Genomic DNA, 19460 nt, shown 5'->3' with positions numbered 1-19460 from the left:
GACATACACACAAGACTGAATGCAGTTCTCAGTTCTATTCCTTCAAAACTGCAGCCAGTACCTACTACAAAATTAAGTTAGTCACAACAGATTCACAGTAACTGGAATTCTCATACAGGGAAATAAATATCAATAGCTTTAACAAATCTTTATTATGCAGTCTTTCTCAAGGTAGCTTAAAATTAGCTCTAGTATTATATTAGCATGTCGTTAGAAGTTTGGAAAGCCAAGTCAAAATAAAAATTTATTTTAATTATTTCAGAACATATGACTAAAATCTACATAATTATTAAAATAGGCTTACAGATATTCTTTGATTAACAGTTTGCATCACATAACAAAGCTGTATTTTAAATGCAGTATTTTCTCACAATTTTAACATACAGGTATTGCTAAAATTTTTCCAAGTAAAAAAGCATACTCTACTGAGTAGCCAATACAGCTAATTACATTCTTGCATCTTAAGTTACATGTAGGAATTTTAGGATTCTCTTCATTACTTTCCCAAAACTAATAGTGATGCTCAAGACTGCAGGTACATAAACTGTCATTAATGAACATAACCACATTGATTATGTAGTCTAAAGAAAACCAGGACTTAAAGGGCTTCAGTTGAGTTACAACTTGACATCTTCTGTTCCACTGATTAAGAGCTCAGTTTTAAAATACAACTTCTTGGGTAAATAACTGCTTCCATTTTTTAACTGCAAGAGGTAACTGGTCAGTATTAGTTACTTAAACTGTAGTGTAAGAAAAACTAAGTGTAACATGCAAACTGTACCTTAAAGCTCAAAATAAAATCCACATGCAAACAGTTTCTCCCATGCAAACTCTTTAACATTCCAGTTAGTTATCACAGAAAGCATGCAAATGACTAATAAAACCTGGAGGTCTGTCAACTCTTGCAACTTTAAACTTCAAACTACTCTAGCAAAAAAACAACTGTATTGGAACAGGTAGAATAGGAACACAATCTTCAACTTGAAGCAACTTCTTGAACAAGGTTATACTGCATATATCGCTAAACTGAACTGTAGTAACATTAAGTTAATGAATTTAGATACTTTAAAGTAAGTCCTTGTTGATCAAACACTTTTGAGCACTGCTCTTCCTTTTCTGAAGTGATGTGCCTTCCTCTCCTGGAACGGGACAGGAGAAAATACAGGATTTATATATATATATCTGTGTGTGTACATATAATTATCACAATAAAGCAACTGAAGTTTTGTGAAAAGTATCTTGAGACATTCTGTGCTCTATCCACCCCCCTCCAAAACTGATAAATACAGTTTCTATATTCCTGTTTCAAAGTACATGCACCTAATTCATCTGTCTATCCTTTTAAAAATAAAGGAAGCAAAGTCTTATATATAGCATCAATAAACAACACAAGTTATACACCGTTTCAAATGTAACAAGTTAACTGCAATTCTACAAAGACTGAAGACATTCAGCAAAAATATGATGACCAGCTACCAACCTGGACTACAGTTCACTGTTTAAAGAGTAGAGATTTTACACAAGTATAAAGAGCCACTACCCACATTGAGCACTTAACCGGTACAAAAATTATCAAGGCTCAAACTCAACATACCCTCTGTCCAAACTAGGGAATAACCCACTGCCCTTTCAGCAATTTGCCATTGAGAAACTATTAGCCAGTCTTATGCTCTAAGTGTCTGCGAATTGACTGTTCAGCAATATTTTTATGCAGTCTTGCATTAAATCCACTGAATCCAATTTCAGCACTTGTTTCCAGCATTAAGCATCTGAGAATTAAATACACATTATCTCAGCGCATGCACAAGAAAAAAATTAAAATGGCATTCCACATACAAATCCCTTCATCTTTATGGTAGCCTGTAAGTGAACAACGTGAAGGTCAAGTGTGTTTTAGGGATTTTGCTTTCGCAACGTACCTTGAAGTAGTCTTCTTGTGATACAAAGGTGTTCCTCAGCCGGTTCTCAGGGTTAAACAGACAGGATACAACTGTTTGTATGCTCCTGTCCACAGACTTCTGAAATACAGTTACAGGTGCATCTACAACAATACTCATTTTCTTAGCCCACTACTAGCGATGTGGGTGTGTCACAGATTTACTTTGCATTCAGGATGCCTCTCAGCTGCATTATGTCTCCTGAGCTTTTGGTCTCTTAATCTTGAAAAACATAAGAATTCTGACCAGTGACATACCAGTTCAGTTGTGGAACAGGCTGAGAGCTGCAAAAATGAAGTCTCCTTTGGCCAACATCTAACTCTGAGTTCAGTTTTCTAAATGGGGGTGACCTTCCACAAAAGAAAGTGCAGAAGGGAGTAAAACGCTACCAATTTGGATGTTTGAAGCTTAAAATAGATCTTCATAACACAGCAGGCAGTACTCCCAAACCTGCTTTCTTAGTGACTGCAATTTCCCCTGTAATTCTCAGCAGATTAAGTAAAGCCCTGACACTTAAAAACCTTGTGTGTTCTACTTCATTAAGTACAACATTTTAACAGTCCTCAGCACTCCAGACAGACACTAATAGTTTCAAGGAAACATGCAAGCCTTCTGAAGTTGTACACAGAAATCAGATACAGTGGATTGAGCAACTGGCTAAAGTGGCAACTATAACCTCAATTTCTATTATACTGGTCAGAAGCCCTCTTCACCAAACCACATTACGCTCATGTGCAAGTTTCGGGAATAGGATGTATGACAAAAAAAGTAATCATTAAAATTTTGAGACAGTGCTTACCTTTTGTGGACTATTAGTAGATGACTGTGTAGGCTCTGGAACAGCACATTCTGTCTGTATAAATTCTGGATCCTCAGTGCAGTGATAGCTTACTGAAGTATAAACCTGTAGAGTTCAAAATACTGCAGTTTCAGTAACACTGAAAACATGCACAATTTTGCTGTCATCGGTCCTCACCGATCCATAAGCTATGCCAGCTTTATCTTCACACTTTATCAAAGTTTCATGAGTGGGGTAAATATCGTGTCCTGTTTAATTAAGAGAGTTCAACTTCCTTCTGTGAAGGATACATTCTAATAAATGTCTTCTCTCCTCACTAATCACCCTTGAGAGTTAGCTCCTCAACCTACTTCCTCCATGTATGGGTTTTGCCATCAAGTGTATTGAGCAATGAAGGCATTCAGTAAGAATGAGACTACCAGCAAGTAACTTCAAGAGATTAAGCACTAAAGTCAAATGGAAGAAGCAGCGAAACATTTACTACTACTGACCTTCCTAGAGTCACTTTTCTCTATGCAGTTCCTTTCCTTCGTGCCAATATACTTTTTTCCCAAAATGTAAAAAAAAAGTCTAGAAAAGCACTTTTCCCAGGATCTCAGTGGCAGGGTTAAGCAATTTCAGGGGGCAAACTTCACACCCTCCCCCCCCAATTCAGTCATATATTTACCCAGAATTGACAGTAGTTTTCAGTTTCCTGCAACATCATTCTTAAAAATGTTATTTGCAATTATACACAGCAACTGTAAGACACTCCCAAAAAGCCCTTCAACATCAAAACTAATTTCAAGCTGATGATACCAGGAGATACAGAAGGCTAAAGTGTGAGCAAGACTATTCCTTTCTGAACACCATCCCTAACAATCAAAAGGTGTATCATATCCGACCTCATCACAACCAAGGTATTCCATTTACGAATGGAAATTGTGACTATCCACCAAAGAAATAGGTAGGTATAAAGCAGCAGACTGAACAATGAAGTCTCCTATTTCCTTACATGCCTGTCCTCTTGAGTCTGTAAAGATTAAGGTGTTTAACTGAGATAGTTGTAAAAAAGTTGTCTGTTCATATAATCAAGCTTACAACACTAATTCAAAACACCATGTACTCCTAGTCAAAAAACTCTGGTTTGCTACCATTTAAGAGATATACTGCAGCTGTATCATGTTCATGGACATTATTCAACAAAACTTATTTCAAGCCTACAGGGTAATCAGTATTCCAGCAACTTCTGAACTCCAGTGTGTTTCAGCTCCCTTTAAAGCAAAGGTAATTCTCACTAACAGAAATACAGACTTGCCATGAAAAGAAAAAGGCTGCTTCTCTGATGAGAAGCTGAAAGCAAAGCTTAGTACACATTAAGTATTCTTCTAATATGACCAGAGACAATTGTCAGATGTGCACAGGCAGTAATATATATGCACAATTTTCTTCATTTTTCCCCGTTTACCTTCCAGACATTCTACAGACATCTGCTGGGAATTAGCCTGAAATATCCTTAAGAAAATTATGTATTACAGTTTTTGAACATTTAATAGAAATTGTACTCAAATACAAGATCATACCCAAAGAACAAAAAAAAAAAAAAATCTAAGACACAAGTTTAAGTTCCAACACTGTTAATGAAGTACACAATGTTTTTTCCTCTTTTGTAGATGTCACTTATGTAAAGTCACAGAAAGAAAGCAATTTCTTTAGAAGCCATCAACACCATCTACAGCCTGTGACAGCCTGATAAATAAGTTTAAAAAAGCTGTTGAAAGGAGACCCAAAAAATAAATAAATAAAGAAATAAAATCAGTATTCATTTAACAAAGCAGGTATTTCGAGGTCTTCTAGACTTCAGAAAAATGTGGAACAATAAGCAGTAATATTATACAGATCCTTTAAGTCAGGACTGTACATCAGGTCACCACTTGTTTTTCCTTCAACAGTTCATGAAAAACCAATTCTGTTCATGTAAAAATTCCAGGATTCCGTGATCAGAATGTAGGGAGTAACATCAAAAAAACAGGTAGTTCTGTTCTGCCAGGTAGCTCCTGAAAAAGGACTATGTCAGTAGCAAACCCTAAAAAAATATTCCCTACTCTTTCAGTAGTTACTCATTTGTATAGAGCAGATTACAGGCAGATCCAGTCAACAACAAACAGTTTTATTTTTTTTACATATCAAGCTGTCAAAATAGTGTGTTAATAGAGAAGACAAAGTTCCGTAAGTTAAACTTTGTAGACTTACCGGAGGCATAACATAATTTCTTTGCTCCCCAGCAAGCCATTGTGGTTGAACCTTAAACAATAATTGGACAAGAATCAGCATTTATTCATTCATTTCCAATACAAGTAAGCAACTGCTCTTTAAGAGCCATTATTTATATAATATTTCATGTCTGGATTTTTCATTAAACCATAGTTTACAGTCTTCTGTCCAGCAAGATGGCTTTTTCACATGTACCTCATGTAGTGTTTAGCACAAGGTCACCCTCACCAGATTCAACTACCTTCTCCTTCCTCTTCTCATTCAAAGTTTTTTTTTTTAATTAATATTTCTAAAGATTTCTAATCAGAGCATCCACACTAAAAACATCTCAAACCTCCCAGTACTAAACTACTTCTACTTCCGTTTCAATAAAACAACTTATCCACAGATTTTTTACTTCAAAAGTCACTATATCGGCTAAGCACCTTCCCAGACATTTTTAGCTCTATACAGAACTCACGTAGTCTGACAAGACTCAGCAATTCTAAGTAACTAGCATCAACTACCTGCACTGTATAGTGTGCAGAAATGCAAAACTTAAGCTCCTTCCCATGAGAAAAAGTACTACAGATCCATGTACTTTTTGCTAACTTGGAAGTTGTTCAGCATCCTGTGTTTAACAAAAAAGAAAAAGTATGCTAACTTATTCAACAGTTTTAATCACATTAGGACAAAAGCATCAGTAATTTTGTTTCTACTTTCGATTTCTGTGAATCAGAAGCCGAAGGGAAACAGAAATCACAGAAAACGAAACACAGAGATCAGACTCCAGGTAACATTGATACCTGATAAAAACTGGAATGAAATGAACAAACAACCTTTCTGCTACTACTAAAGAATTACATACCTGATAGTTGTAAGCTGGCTGATATCCTACAGGAACTTGTTGCTGTATCAATAAAGCTGGTGAACTGTACGGATATGTCTGCAAGAGAAAACTCTTTTAAAAATTCAAGTTTGAAGCAAGATAAAAATACGATATTTGTAGATGTATTTATCAAGCCAGGAGCACACTTCTAGAAGCATACAATCACATTCTTACTTGAATTTCTGTTTCAATGCAGCATCATTATTTAAGAACCCTTACAGATTTCCCATGGGGCTTCAGCACTTCAGGCACGATAAAACTCTAGCAATTTGGATTCTAATGTGTATTACATATCTAAAAATCCAACATTTGCTTGTAGCTGATCTTTTAAGTCATTTCAGAAGTACAACTCATCCCACAAGCTTTCTAAAGTAGATCTGAAACAGACCAACTACCATGAAATTACAGACTACAGCCTGAAGACCAGTTTCTTGGAGCTAACAGCAAGCTAAGTATTATAGCTTAGACAATTTCCTAGCATTTCTTCACTGCGAGTATTTTGACACCATGTTAGCCTGGAACCTTCTCAGCTTCTTCAGAGAGTATTTAAAGGTACATTCCAGCATTTAAGATAACTAGTTTCTCTCTCCTACACCATTTCACTTTCCAATGGAAGTGATACTATCAAGCTATCTGCCTTAGAAAATAAATGTTTCTGCAAGTCACTGCAGTTTGTTCATTTGCTTAAGAAAATATACAAAACAGAATCAGTTTGCAATTAATATTGCCCTGTTGTATTGGTGTATTAGATAGGGTTAACACAGGAAGAGGCTGTAATCTGGAAAGCCTTCTATTCACAGTGTAATACTCATAACAAGGTCAAAAGTACTCTGCCTACACCTCAGTAAGAATGCTTATCTGAAGTACCAATAAAGTCATATCCTGTAGGCATACTGTACTGGTCACAGATGTTAACAGCAGGTGTCGTAACACAGTGCTCTTAAAAGGACATAATAGCAGCTCAGAAACAAGAAAGAGTACCACCCACCGTCAACTTCTGTTTCCATGACTTAACAAGAAAAAGAAAGCTAACAAACCACAGAAAAACAATCATCATCACAACACAAAACCACCACATTTTTTTCTGAGGTTTTTTTCTGAGACAGGGCACCAGTACCTTAAATATTTGGATGCATTTGCTATGTGAAGTGCATCTGCAAAAAGTAACAAGATCATTTAAGAACTGTTATAAAACTTATGTTAGCTCCACCTTCTAACACTTCTCATTCTCAAAATAAAAAGTATCTCCCTGTCTTTTGCTTTATAAAGACATTACACATCACTGAGTAATTTTTCAAAGTTGCCAGCATTTTTTAAGTGGTTTGAGGTTGGGCACTTCTTATTGGGAAAGGTAACATGAAAACAAGTAGATAAGAGAAGACTAATCTCAATACATATTCCTGATGTTGTATGTACTCGCACCTTCAAAAATATTTAATTAGGATTCACAAATCAGCGGCAGGAACAGCTTTACCTGAACATACTGTGTTACTGGGCTCATTACAGCTGGAGGTTGCATGTATGTCTCCGTATTTTGATTACCCCATACACTATGGAACTGTGGTGCAGGAGGATTGAAGACTAGTGGCCTGGGATGCACGTAAGAACCTTGTTTTAAAGCAAAGAAACAAAGTATTAAAGCATTTGCATTATGCATTTCATTAGTAATCTGAATTCAAGCTGCAAAAAAACTGAAGTGTTTTGATTCCGGTTTAACTCAACATCGACTGTATTGAATTGTGCTACTGACACCAGTTTTATTATCAAAACTGTACAACATCAGACAAGTAGTGAGGTCATAAAATTCAGAACTGAAGTTTAACATACAGACATGTAATATACATATTACATCAGATAAAATGGATTAGCGAGGATATCAGCCTATAATTAAGAAAAAATGTAACACATACTTGTAATATGAACAAATTTGTTTATATATACTCACACAAGTTTTGTTGCTTTCTAATTGCTGGTCCCAGCTTCAGTCTTTTGCCATGGAAGTTGATTTGTGACTGAAAGACAGATTTTCTGTAAGCTGGACAACCAGTGAGGTGGGTGGCGTAATTTTAAAGAAACCATACTCTGCTTCTACACTACATATCACCAACTCACACACAGGCTCAGCCACCACCATTCTTCTCTCCCACCTCAACACCTTATGCCTTTATATCTTTACATCCATTTGCCTACTCACCAACTCTCCAAACCTATTCTGTATCACTTGCCTCAATGGCAACAAGCACTACTAGTAGTTTGCAACTACCCTATCAGTGACTGCCAGTCTTTTGGTTCTATACACACAGATTTTAGCTGTTCTTGCCTCAGGAAGGCTGTTACTGTAGAGTGACCATAGCCTAGATTCCCTGGCAAACCCATTACAACACTACTCACCTTCCTTCCCACAAACTTCCTAACAGGCTTCATATAACATGTTAAAGCTGTCCACCTGATATTAAAGGAAACAGAAGGCTGTCTAAGCACTAACGTTACCTGCATGTTACCGTATTCTCTCTAGTGAAATTCATGTGGATTCCTTCAGAACATCCAAGAAATGTGCTTGTATTTGACTACTTTGGCCAAAGCGTTTATGCAGCACACAGATTAATCCAGAAAGAATGAAACTCAAATATGGTTCACACGTTCCTACAATACTCAAACCCAGGAATGCAAGCATCTGAAAGACTCGCACAACAGGGCTGGAAGCACCCCTCAGCAGTCAGCAAATGCTCAAGACATATATAACTTCTCATTCTTCAAGTTCCACCCAAACGTTTGTTCACACAGAAGGCAGGATTTCAGACTTCCAAGGATCAATTACTGAAGAAAAATTTCAAGCATTCTCCCTCCCTGCAGAAGCTGGATTCTGTGTTCTTTAGAACTGCTCAGTTTCACCAACAGATGTAGCCTGAAATGGCACCACAATGTCCTTACACCTCAAGATCTATTTGGACTGACTACAGAAGACTACCTGTAAGATTTTTGTCTCTGCAAGATTACAGTTTAAGCCTAGAACATAGAATGTTGCTTTAATACGTTTAAGCAGATATGTTTATTCAGGGACTTACGAAATTCTCCACATGAAGTTCTATAAAGAGAATTCACCTTTGGGTCTGATCTTGCACTCTGCCAAGATGTTAACAAGAAACATGTCTCCCTACCTATGAAGGTGTGCTCAGCACACACAACGCTACTCAAAGTAGGTACTCTGTTTTACAGTGCAGAGGGCTACACTGAGGCTTACAAATGCTTTATACATACCAAGTTCAAGATTTGTCTTACCCCAATTAACATATAATACATAGTCTATCTAGAGTTCCTATCTCATGCAACTCCAAAAACTTGCCTGCTTCAGAAGAAAATATGCAATTTGCAGCTATAGCAGACACCTCACTAAGCTTTTTCACCTGTTTCTGCTAAGGAAAGTGCTTTGAACATGTACCAGCAACTTAACTTTAAAAATAAGTAGAATAATAGTAAAAAAGTTATTTCATCACCTTCATATACTGATAAAAATAGAATAAAGTATGACACAGGTGGAAGAGAACACCTCGAGAGTTTGACAGGTGTTTTTTCAATTGATCCTGCAATCCTGTTGTGCCCAGAACCACAACCACACCTCCTACTTGAGCAACAAGAGCACTTGAAAGATAGGCCTCCCCTCAAAGCAGAAAGTAGATATCTGTTCTGAACTGCAAACAGATTTACCCTGGACCAGAGTGCAGTTATAAATAGAATCAGACCTAGATCAGAAGAAAAATACTTTCAGGTTGCACAGAGATAGGCAGATAAACACAGACATCAAGAGTGATTCTAATCATGGGGAAGCTTTATCTTGTTTATTTACATAGAACACCGTGACCACTCAATACAGATAATGACTTAAATGGTTTACTGAGGTATCTCTGCTTATGACTTCAGTTCTAAAATGCAGATATTAATTATTCTCCTGTTTTCATTCCCTTCAGAAGCCAACAGCTTTGTAAGTTGATTTTTATCTGGAGATGCTTCCTCCTCCCAAGATAGTAATTTGTACTGCTTCTACACCTGAAACTTGCACTAAAATCTGCCATGTACTTCCGGGTCTTCCAAGACCTCTGGTATATAAAGCCACATCAGTAAATACTATATTAATAGACATATACTGAAGACTTAGTTTTGAAGAAATGCTCACAGAAAATCAGCAACATACATGGCTCAAATGACAATGCTACTCAAGAGCTCTCTACATGAGATTGTTGCCTCAGAGTGGGTATTCCACACTGACCTAGTACAATAAATGCAATCCATGGTAAAAGAAGTATTCTCAGATAAAGTCTGTTGCTCAATACAGCAGAATTTTGTCAGCATACCACAAGACTTAGAACAACAGCAAGCTTCTGAAGCCTTCTGGTGAGAATCAAGAGTCTCCTGCTGCATTTTCCCTGCCCTCCACTTTGTTCAAACATGTTCTCTTCCCCCTTAAGGAGCTGGACAGCCAGTGAACACATCTGAACACATCACAGAACACTAAATTTGTGCATGGCATGTTTATCTGTAATTGTCTTTCAGATCTACTTCCCTATCTGAGAGCTTCAGAAGCAATTGAGAGAGTGTTCATCCTCCAGAGACATGGGAATTTTCTGAGACAAAGACTTAACAGAGGAATGTATTTCAATACATGCTATTTTCACAGTCATTGCACGCAGTTTTGGATGAAAAAGGGACAATAAAGTTTCATCTGTATGACCAGCTATCAAAACCAAACAACAGATTTGGTTGTAAGTGTTGAGATTCGAAAGATTTAAAATTTCTCCGATACTGAACTCTAAAAGCAGAAGTGCTGTAAACAGTTCTGCCCCTTTATCTCCTGTGTGAACTACAGGAAAACCAAGTGACATGTGAACAGCTGCATCTTAAAGTCAAGGAGGCTTAAAAAAATACTTGCACTCCAGGTGACATCCAAATGCATAAATATAGCAAGAAAAAACCCCATATATTTAAACTGCTGAGACTTAAGTAAAAAACAAATGCTGTTTCCTATGTCACTGTTATTCCCAACAGTAACACTGACAGACCTGTGTGTCTGCCATAAGCACAAGGGTTCTACGACAATCATCCAATACAGAAAGCAAGCTGCTAAAAAACCCACAAGGCTTTCAAGCACACAAATGAGCGAGAATAACCAGAAATACGACATGAAACATTCAAGCACACCAAGGCTAATACTAATTTTGTTTCTTAGAGAAACAGAGATTCTACCACCAGTAGAGATTTTAGCAAGTTTACTTTCTGGGCAGCCCTAGAATTCCCTTGTCCAGCGCAGGGCAACAAAGATGATTAAGGGAGTGGAGCACCTCCCTTATAAGGAAAGGCTGAGAGAGCTGGGTCTCTTTAGTTAGGAGAAGAGGAGACTAAGGGGTGACCTTATTAATGTTTATACATATATAAAGGGTGAGTGCCACGAGGATGGAGCCAGGCTCTTCTCGGTAGCAAACAATGATAGGACAAGGGGTAATGGGATCAAGCTGGAACACAAGAGGTTCCACTTAAATTTGAGAAAAAACTTCTTCTCAGTAAGGGTGACAGAGCACTGGAACAGGCTGCCCAGGGGGGTTGTGGAGTCTCCTACTCTGAAGACATTCAAAACCCGCCTGGACGTGTTCCTGTGCAACCTCACCTAGGCGTTCCTGCTCCAGCAGGGGGATTGGACTAGATGATCTTTTGAGGTCCCTTCCAATCCCAAACATACTGTGATACTCTACAGGGTACATGACTTGTTTTCCCCTGAACATGGTTTCCAGCCTTCACATATCAACTTCTTCAGATAATTTAAGACAAAAAGCTTACTTCTACTATTTTCTGAACATCCACATTGTCCAGGAAAGATACAAATCCATACCTGAAAAGAAAAAACAGGTTATTCAGTAACCAGATTTTGATTTGTTAGCTAAATTATTTTGAACAAGACCAGTTAATAAATAGCATATACATCAGGTACATTATATTGCATGTCAAAAGTATCAAGTAGAGCATTAGTTTCGAATTCAGCATGAAAATGTATTTACTGCTAACCAGCAGCATATCCTACCGGGCCACATGAAAAGAACTGAATGCCAGATTTTAGAATAATTTGAAATAGAAGTAAGGGCTATTCTTCCATGTGAGCTACTCAAAATGAGCACTTTTGTTGATACTACTAAGAAAAACATGCACAACAATCTCTAAGTATTAAGATCTGAATTATCATCTGATTTTGTATTTACCACAAAGGTTGATCAAAGCATGCATTACAGGAACACTGACACTAGTTGGGGAAGGGATCCTTGAAATTTTTCAATTTATTTCACTGCCCCCCCTAGTTTATCTAGTCTATAAAATGAAGATACTTCCAGAGCAGTTGTATCAATCAATAGACTATCCCAGTTTGTTATCGGTACTCAGAATATACGCTGGCTAATTGCACATCAAAATTCACCATGAAGACCAGCAAGGTATATGAGGAAACAGATTCCCAGCTCACGTGCTACTGCATATGCCCAAAGTAAAAAACATGCCTTTTTAGGATCCATTCATGGAATCTTAGAAAAAAATAGGGTAGAAGGAACCTCCAGAGGGTGAAGACTCCTTCTCAAAGCAGGGATAACTTAAACTGGGAAAGCTTCCTCAGAACTCAACAAGCTAAGGTCCTACACACTCTAATTTACATGCTTCACCACAGACAATTCAGAATTTTTATATATTTCCTTTGTTTGGAATTTGTTCACCTAGTTTCACTCTTCAGCCAAACAAGTTTAGTTGTTTTCTCTGTAACTTATCTCAGTGCCAGAAGAATGCAGTCCCATTGCCCTGAATAAACCATCTAGCCCTTCCCTTAACCATCCTGAACTCTCTCCAGATTGCTGTCAACTACTCTGGCCATCAGAAACGTTCTATGGAAAAACTGTGTGCATAAGTATCACACACGTTTCAAACACATTTCCACCAGCTAAGCAAGAATAACTCTCTTTTCCCTGAACAGGTAGACTGAAGTCAGAAAAACAAAAAAACAAAAAACCAGCTTTTTTTAAATAAGATTATACAGATTTAGGAGAAATTTACATTTACAGGTTTCACAATGTTAATTTACCACAACAGAAAACTGAACCTAGTGTTAAGACCTACGCATGTCAAGGATGTTGCTAAGCAGCTACTCATAATGACAGAATTATATCCATGTAAGCAGCAACTTAAAACAATTATTTATATTCTACTCACCCTTTGGAAACACCAGTTCTGTCAGTGATTATTTTCACCTCTTTCACAGTACCATATCGTTCAAAGAAACTGCGAATTTCTGCTTCATTCATCTGAAAGAAACAAAGGCTTCAATGTCTTCAAACACCTCCAACTGTTCAGAACTAATTTAAAGCAGCCAATATAGTTTTTTAAACCCATCTTCTACTGTAAGAACTAAAATTACTCAACTGTTTCATAACTCCTTCATGACACTACAATACCTTAAGATTGGTGAAGATACCAATGACAAAGATACTGTGACACTGCAATATCTTAAGATCAGTAAATTTACTAAAAAAGAAACGAGACACACCACACACCCTCAGTAGTTGAATTCCCATCTCCTTCCCACTGAAGGGCCATATACCTACGTAAAAAATTAAAAAGATATAAATACCCTTATATCAATTCCACCAACAAAGACTGTGTTTGGCATGATTTTTCCTTCTGGTAAAACATATCCTTGACTGGTTGTTGACAAACGGGTATTGTCCTCGGAGACACCTGCACACTGGGCCTCTGCATTTGCAGACTGAAAAATTTAAACAGATAGACATTTCAGTAAAATTATTATAGTACACTTTAAGATACCAGAGTGCCTACACCTTCATATCGAAATAGTATAGGACAACGAATTTCATTAGCACCTTCCCAACTACTTAACGGAAGTACTTGCTGCAAATAGACCATTCATTGGAAAAAAAGTTGAAGTGATTATTCTAAGAAGCTTTAAAAAAAAAAAATTAAACCTACCTAGGCTACTTTAAGTAGCCCTGTCTGACCACATAAAGCTCCATGATCATTGTTGCTACTACTAAACACACAGTGAGAACACCAAAATAAGTAATTTCAGAACTTCACCAAACTTCTTTCAGATTTAATCAATAAATAACATTAAAGATACTGTAAATTGATTATCCAACAGAATAAATTCCATCATCCTCCTGGTCAAAAGCTTTAAATACGTGAGATGTGTGTAAGCTTACAAACAGCCTCAGAGCCCAGGTAACAGGGTTACACTACAAGTTAGTTGTAAGAAGGGAAAATCAGACCTTGATGGAATATTAATGCCGTTCATTTTCTCAGGAAAAAAAAAACATTAACTACAACAGGAATACGAATGACTGAAGACTTGAGTTGTCTGCACCATAGTAGGTTCTCAAACATGCACTGCACATACAGAACTGCAAAGAATGTTAAGATTATAGAGCAACTATAGTCACAATGTGCTTTGCACATCCAGGCTGCAGATGCACTCTTTTGGTTCTAAATTTTTGTCACAATCTAGGGATTATAGATTCATTCAGTGCAGAGAAGATACAATGCTCCATAAACAAGCAATAATTCAATATTTTGTTCAGATGAACAGACCACACGCAATTCCATTTCTTGCAACTGATGGTAGAAAAAAATGTGTTCTATACTCTCCATAAGGCTCACAGTGTGTTTAACAAAGTTATTTACAAGAACTAAAACACAACATAAGCAACACAGGCATCACAAATTCAATCCCTTCTTTCTCTCTCCTGAATGAACAGTTCTAGCTATGTGCCATGCTTTGCCTGGCTGTAAGAACTACTCTGACCAGTTCAGTGTTACTCATGCCTCTACATTAATGCACTTCAAAACACTAACAAGTTTTTCCTTATGATTCACCTGATGCGGCTTTATCTCTACTTCAGACACCCCAAACTTTGATTTAGTCATTTAGTTGGTATTTTGAAATCTAATAATTTGCAATAGGTGGCATCTAATTTTCCAAGTTTTCATCTTTAATACACATTTAAACCACAGCTCTGAGCAATGAGCACTCATTCAAACTGGACACCAAGTAATGGAATGTGAAAACTACAGGAATCAAACTACACACGCAGCACAATTTGCCCAGCAATTAAACAAAGCCAAAACTAGAATTCAGACCTCCAAATACGGTATCAGTGTGACTGAACCTAATTTACAACACACCATTACTAGAAGTCAGAGAGGGCTTGCCCCATCTCTTCCTTCTCCTGCACCTCCTCTGCACAAGTTTTAACACCTATCAGTTCAAATTAAACTGCCTGAACTCAATTTGGCAGGCAGATTAACACAAAGCAAGCAGTTTTTCCACCCAATTAGTAGTATTCTTCTGTTGTAGAGGACTTTTCCACCCAATTAGTATTCTTCTGTTGTAGAGGACTGTATCAGCTTACTATGCTAACAGCCAAGCAGCAGATAAACCTCAGGATCAGTGGATGCAGGAGACAAAATGGAGGAGGCTGAGCCTCTTCTGAGAAGCACTAAGCCATCAATTCAGTTCAAAACCACTTCATGTTAGAATCAGGTTCCATCACACCAGATACTGTTTCCTATGCTCAATTTACTCAATTACTATGCTTCCTATTGCAAATTCTCAATAGAAGTTACATGTAATTGCTTTCCCTTTATCTTTTAAGAACTCTGTCTACCCCCCAGTGAAGCTGGACACCACAACTTCCATTGTTCCATGGTGGTAAAAACTGTGTAATAGAACATTTCTGTTGTAAACACAAGGGCAGTTATCACCCTTCTTTCCTATTGTACGAGGACATCACCACACAAGGTAATCAGTCCTACGTTTCACAAAAGAAAAATTTTGTAGTCCTTTTCAGACACATCCACTTCAGATCCCACCTCATTCTGCAGTTACGTAAACACTTGTGCTAAAGTAAGAACACAACAAGGGCAAAAGTGAAGCAAGAGCTGAGCAGGAGACCACTCCTGTGGCTGTACCCCCAGCTGAAGGCCACCTGAAGTTTGAGACTGCAGCTCCAGAGCAACCTCAGGCTGACCTAACTGTTGTCTTCTGCTCCTTCTGGATCTGTTTCAGTGAACCAGGCTAAAACCTAAGTATTCACTTTGCTGGACAATTTCTCTGGCAACCTGGAAAGTGAAACAGCTCACAGCAGAGTCACCCAGCAAGTGCCAGAACCAGCACAAGACAGTGGGCAGACAGATACTGCTGGCACACAAGTCACAGGTGGCCCTGGCTACCACAGAAGTGTAGCACTTGATTCTTACACGGATGATGCAAAACAATTTTTCATGAAAATAACTTTATTAAATGCTTTAACACATCAAATACCTAAAACACAGTGTAAACAGGCTGCTTAGGCATTCTAAGAACCGGTCAACATCAAAAATAAGCTTTAAGACTTTTTAATACATGTATTTATAACTTCAAAGGGAACGGTTGTTGAAAAAAGCACAGTGGAAAAGTCTTGTGGTACAAAGAGAGGAAACAAAATCTCCTCCTTCAAAAGTTACTTTTCAAGTCTTCAGTACTACAATGCAAAACTTCTGCCAATTCAAACAAAGTACTTCCCTATCTAAAATCAAGTTATTTTACCAGTGCAAACTGTAATTCTTATTTTAATACCTAATGTAGTATTATGTAAACAACTGTAATTCTACACCATACAGGCAAAGAACTCACACTGCTGCTGAATCAGTGTACAAAGCCTAAGCCCCTCACAAGTTTTCAAAACACAGAAAGTCCTGAAGTTTATCAATTTGCTACACTGAAATTTTACCATCAGCCTAAGTGACCCAGCCCTTCAAAAACACCTGAAGTGAGCTTCATTTGTCTATCCATCTCATGCGGTATCTCCAAAATCAAGTTTCTAGATGTCAGGGAACTTAGGGCTTATTAATTTTTTTTTTTCAGTTTACTGAAATTAAAAAGTTCCTTATTCCTTCCTCTTACCAGGAGGTAAATTTCATCAGTTTGCTCTTTGCATTATTCCAGTATCAAGCCTGAGCTGATGCCAGGAAACTGGAGTAACCTTTTAATTACAGCAATAATAAAGCTAGTTAGTTTTGACAAAAAAAAAAAAAAGTTGAAAAGGACACCGTTAGGGCCACACGGTGGAAACACCCAACTACTCAAGTGGGTTACAAACATCACAGTCTGACGCACCACTAGATGAAAACCTTTGCTTTTCCCTTAGCCACACAAGTCCCTGCCTTCTCAGGCATCTGCCTCTCTTTCCCCGACCTCACACATCTTTTGTTTCAAACAGGTATTAAACTTTCTTTAAATGTAAACATCTAACCCCCCCGATACGTGTCCTGCTGCGCAGTTTCCGTGCGCAGGAGCCGGTTTCCATGGCAGCGCCCTCCTCACAGAACATGACTCCCGCCTGGGGAGCGCGGCGCCGCCGGCCCGCTCGGCAGCAGGTGGAGCCATCGGCAAGTGCTGTAACACGGGAACGCCTGCGACTGCCAAAGCTTAACTTTTGTTGTTCTGTTGGCTTACAGAACACCCTACTCTTGTGTTGAAGCGTCTAGGTTACAGTCGCAAATTTTTCAGGTAAAAAAAAATAATAAAATCCTGAAGAAACAGCAAGTCGCATGGTGAAGGAGCAACGTGCGGGTTCAGGCAGTAATTCCCACTGACCGCATGGACTCCACAACGCACTATACGAAGCCGCCTTTTTTTTCTGGCAGGTGCAAATAAAACAGAGAACTTGAGGCCAGCGCGTTACGGAGCCGCCGCCCCGCAGCCATTTAACGGCCTCCCGTCCACACGGGCTTCGCACGTCGCCATTAACATAACAGCGTCGTTACCAGAGAGGACGCGGGGGCGAGGGAAGGCGTCCCTCTGAGGACAATGGAAGCTGTTTGAAAGCCGCCGACGCCGGGGGCAAGGGTTCCAGAGCCAGAGCCTAACGACAAGTGGGGATGGGAGTGCAAGCTGGGGGCAGACGGAGCCGCCCGCCGCCAGCGCAGCCTCGGCCTGCCGGCAGAGAGCGGCCATCGGAGCGGCGCCATGTGGCAGGGCCGCCACAAAATGGCCGCTCGTGGTGTGAAGCGCCTCCTGCCGCCAAGTCCGCACCAGGCCATGGAGCCGATGGCTGCGAGCCGTGACACATGCCCTCACACAAACCTTAGGCTTTTTACTTGCCGTATCCACTCTGTGACCTTAATCCCTCACCTCCTCTTAAGACTTTAAAACCTTCAAGATATTAAAAATGACAGAAACCTTCAGGGGTTCAGTTAATGCTCAGCCCTCGCCTCCGCTCCCCGCGGGAGGACCCGACCAAACCACTGCAGCCCCCAGTAAAAAGCCGCCCCACAGCTCATGGTCCAAGCGCAGCCCCTGCCCCTGCCAGGGCCGGCCGCGGCGCCCCTTCCCTCCCCTCTTCTCCACTCACCATCATTCACCGAAGCTGAGGCAGCGCCCACACACTTAAAAATAAACGAGGCCTTTAAAACAAAAACAATACGAACTTTTCAGAGAAGATAAACACCGTACAGGCCTCTATGGTTTTTTTTTCTTTTTTTTTTCTTTTTTTCAAGTTAGAGAAAGGCGGCTACTGTGGGGTACCGCTCGTCTCCTTAAGTAGCCCCAAGTGGAAGGGGCGGGGAGAGGCCACACCCGCCCCCTCACAGCCGGCAGCGGCGCGGCCTGAGGGGCTCTCCGAGGGCTCCTCACGTCCCGGCCTGCCCCGCTCAGCGCTGCTCCTGTCTGTGTTTTGGCACTGTCTGCAGACAAAGGCTGGACGGCTCCGTGCCCTTTCTCTTTGTTAAGAGATTAGGTGGGACTGTTATTATTTGTGGCCTTGCTGTTGAGCGCTGTGTGGTAGCAGCACATGCTTGTCATTTTGACGAGAGCTACCACTTTGGTGAGGTTTGAGAGTGGTGTGTTGTTAAAGAGGCTTTCACCTTGAGACAAAAGCTGAAGCTTTTTCATCAGTGTTTTCATGAACCAATATGTTATACAGCCGTTCTGGAGCAAGCTGCTGCCACCATATCTGCTGCCTGCACTGGAAACCAACCTGCTCTCCCCTCACCAAGTTCCCAAGAATTTTCTAGAAGGAAACCTCTCTGGAAGACGACCTTCTGGTTCTACAGTAATAACATGCTTCTAATTTGCAAATTAGTTTTAAGTAGTTGCTTGCCACTGGTATCAAATGTTCAGAGCAGATACAGATTTTCACAAGTTTCAAGGAGAGGGGAAATGTACAGTTGGATTTGATCTTAAAGGTCTTTTCCAACTTAAATGATTTTATAATGCCTCACCAAAATAAACCGAGCCTTCGACTGGACTAGATTTTTGGTTTATGGTTTGTGTTTTGTTTTGTTTTGGGGGGAATGAGTTTATTTTTTGGTTTTTCTTTGTTCGTTTTGAATGGCAAAGGCCTACGAATGATGCTTGTTTAGGACGAAAAATGGAAGTACAAAGCTACATTGATAAACTGAAGTGCATATAACAAGTAAGCTATTTTTTCCTGTGAGATTTTATTTCTTTTAACACATAGGTTTGGGTTTTTTTTAACAATGTACCGAGTATTCATCTTTTTTCAGATGCTGATATTAATAGTCGAAA

The 19460-nt window shown here is 39.1% G+C and overlaps 1 protein-coding gene across 1 annotated transcript; it reads right to left on the bottom strand.

The window, feature by feature from the left end:
- Window positions 1-1085: 1085 nt before the first annotated feature.
- Window positions 1086-17318, bottom strand: DAZL (deleted in azoospermia like; the record flags this gene model as incomplete). Its single annotated transcript, XM_080364194.1, has 11 exons — window positions 1086-1139; window positions 1920-2018; window positions 2737-2841; window positions 4969-5019; window positions 5837-5914; window positions 7332-7465; window positions 7803-7869; window positions 11684-11735; window positions 13091-13182; window positions 13509-13643; window positions 17196-17318. The coding sequence occupies 11 exons, from the start codon at window positions 17316-17318 to the stop codon at window positions 1086-1088; spliced, it is 990 nt and encodes a 329-aa protein (XP_080220320.1).
- Between the last annotated feature and the right edge of the window lie 2142 nt (window positions 17319-19460).

This window comes from Nesoenas mayeri, assembly GCF_963082525.1.
Source record: "Nesoenas mayeri genome assembly, chromosome: 2".
Taxonomy (NCBI): Eukaryota; Metazoa; Chordata; class Aves; order Columbiformes; family Columbidae; genus Nesoenas; species Nesoenas mayeri.
This window is presented reverse-complemented; position numbering and strand designations above follow the sequence as displayed.